At 40.5% G+C, this 2,618-nt stretch overlaps 1 protein-coding gene across 1 annotated transcript in view; it reads right to left on the bottom strand.

The window, feature by feature from the left end:
* The window catches only part of DOCK9 (dedicator of cytokinesis 9), a 310,670-nt gene that overhangs the window by 111,544 nt on the left and 196,508 nt on the right, over positions 1-2,618 (bottom strand). Inside the window, exon 12 of the mRNA XM_012644431.1 lies at positions 1,972-2,030. Within this exon, the coding sequence (XP_012499885.1) occupies positions 1,972-2,030 (59 nt within the window). The remainder of the gene's footprint in view (positions 1-1,971; positions 2,031-2,618) is intronic.

Consider the following 2,618-nt stretch of genomic DNA (forward strand, 5'->3'; position numbering starts at 1 on the left):
GAGAATAGCACAGAGGTGGGCGCGGAAGTCAAGAGAATGGATGAGATGCCCTGAGGGAGAGTGTGAAAGGGAGTCTGAGGACAGAATCCCAGGGCCCACTAGTGAAGGGCTGGATAGAAGAGGAGAAGCCACTGAAGAAAACAGACAGATGGTGGCAGAGATGGGGGCTGGAGACATGGGATTTGGGGACAGAGAGAGAGGAGGCTTCTTAGACACTTGCAAGATAGACATCATCTCTATCCTCATTATTTCCCATGCCCGGAACCTCTAGATCTACAACCAATTCTTCTTGACAGTCAGAGATCTCTGTTGTTCTCAATCTCCACGATTAAGTCTACAGAGTCGGGATAGAATGTCGTCTCTCACTTGCTGCTTCCTCCAAAGACATGAGTCACCTCAAAGCACCTGATGATGGGGCAGTGACAGCCACAGTGGAAAAAGCGTCTCACCTTCTCTTTCAGTGGCTGAACGAGGTCTATTATTATACTTCTAATCAAGGCTAATGAGAAATTAAGCAGCTTTCTCAGTCACACAGTTGATATATGTAATAGGTTCTTAGCAATGATCCAAGCTCTCATCACTGTATTTAAGCAACTGTCTATGCCTAATAAAATGACCAGCAGAATGCTAACAAAGACGCTGGGTTTTAGTTCCAAGAAGTTCAGTTGCTAACTAGCTGTGCAAGGCACCCTGCACTCCATTTCCATTTATTAGTAAAAAAAGATGATGGCTCAAGTCTCTGGCCACAACATGGTTTATTTTGATGCTATCAGAGGGGGCTTGAAGGCTGTGGAGGTCAAGGGACATTCCTACGAATCTTCTGTTCATACTTCCAGGGAAAATACGTGGCCATGGCTGAGGCAAGCTCTCTCCACAGGGAGGATGGGACCACTTCATTTTACTCAATCCTGCCTATTACCTTTCCTAATTTTCAACATCGAAAGACCTAGAGTATGTGCAAGTGGAATCTACTTAAATGAACCCAAAGAATCTGCTTTATACTATATACTGCCCATGACGTTTCCTAACAAAACCATCAGTACTAGGTGCAGCAAACCATCACCAATAATAACATATTCTACTTCTAACTTGTCTGCCTGCCTCCTTCAACAAAGGCAAATACTGTACTGTGATCTCACTTGCTAGATGAGAGCAACGGGTTCTTAATGTAGATGCAATTCCTGGGGCCTTTCTGAAAGATGCTTTTTGTCTCAAGTGGCTGTGCTACGGGACGAGAAATGAATAAAGCAAGAACAAGTGCTATGAGCTCCGTATAATTAGAGGACAAATAGGAATGCAGATATATTAAAAGAAAAAAAAAATAATAAACTATTAGCCAAAATGTTAATAGACACAAAAACATCCTGGTGTTGCCACTAATACCCAACAGATATATTCTTCACTAGAGAGGATCATTTAATGAGAAAGAAGGGACAACTTTAGACGTAAAAATAACCTAAAAGCTCATGATCTGCCTTCCATACATGGACAGTTCAGCTATGAGATAGATAAAAATCAAACTGGGCTTCTTAACGTTCCTCCCATCCCTCTCAAGCCCTAGGATGATGCATTAAACAGAAGGGAGTCCCAATAAATAGTTGCTGAAGGAATTACCAAGTAAAATTCTAGGAGGTAAGAAAACATGGCTTAGGGGAGGGGGCAGGGTTTCACCCCAGAGTTAGGGAATAATAAATATCTGGAAGAATAATGATGATAATAGCCAATACCTGACTGCTAGATATTATCCTAAATACCCATTTGAATTTTACCAGAGGTATAGGAGGCAGGTGCTATTACTATCCCTGATGGTTAGAAAAGGAGACACTGAGGCACGAGGGTTAAGTACTTCGTCCAAAGTCCTATGGTAGGGAATCGAAGCCTTGCTGCTAATGCAGGCTGTCGGGCTCAGAGCCTGGCCTCCCAACTACTATGCAAGAAAAGACAAAGGTACAGAGTATGAACAGGCAAGTCAGAGAGGAAGAAGAAACCCTAACAGAAAAGAAATACATGAAAATATTAAAAATATCACTACTAACCAGTGAAATATAAATTAAAGCACACTAAAATAACATTTTTCCCTCCTCTGATAAGGATGCAAAAAAACAGGAATGTGAATTGTATTAATCTCTCGGGAAAGTAATCTGGAAATATTTAAAGCATTAAAAAAACACAATAACCTTTGACCTAAAATTCCCACGTTGGAGAATTTCTCCTACTAAAATAAGAGCACAAGTATTTAATGTCATGTTGTTTACTGTGTACTGTTGGTGGAGGCTAAAAACTGAAAACAACCTAGATGTCCATCAACAGAGAGGTTGCTGAATAAACTGTGCAACACCCACAGCTGGAATATTACGTAGCTTACTTCTGTGTAAGGTAGATTACAAGTTCACTATGAAAATGAGCAAACTAGATCCTCTACTGACCCAAGAGACATCTATGAAATATTCTTAAGTGACAGAATAAATTTCAGAATAATATACATATTACGAGCATAGTTTTTAAAAATACCTAAAAAATCCTACATGTGTATACGTGTTTCTATGAGTAATCAGTTTGGTGAAAGGAGAATCATGACAGGTTAACATCAGTGTCCTGAGGAAGGTGGGAATAGAGGA

The sequence above is a fragment of the Propithecus coquereli genome, unplaced genomic scaffold (genome assembly GCF_000956105.1).
Source record: "Propithecus coquereli isolate 6110/MARCELLA unplaced genomic scaffold, Pcoq_1.0 Scaffold212, whole genome shotgun sequence".
Classification (NCBI taxonomy): Eukaryota; Metazoa; Chordata; class Mammalia; order Primates; family Indriidae; genus Propithecus; species Propithecus coquereli.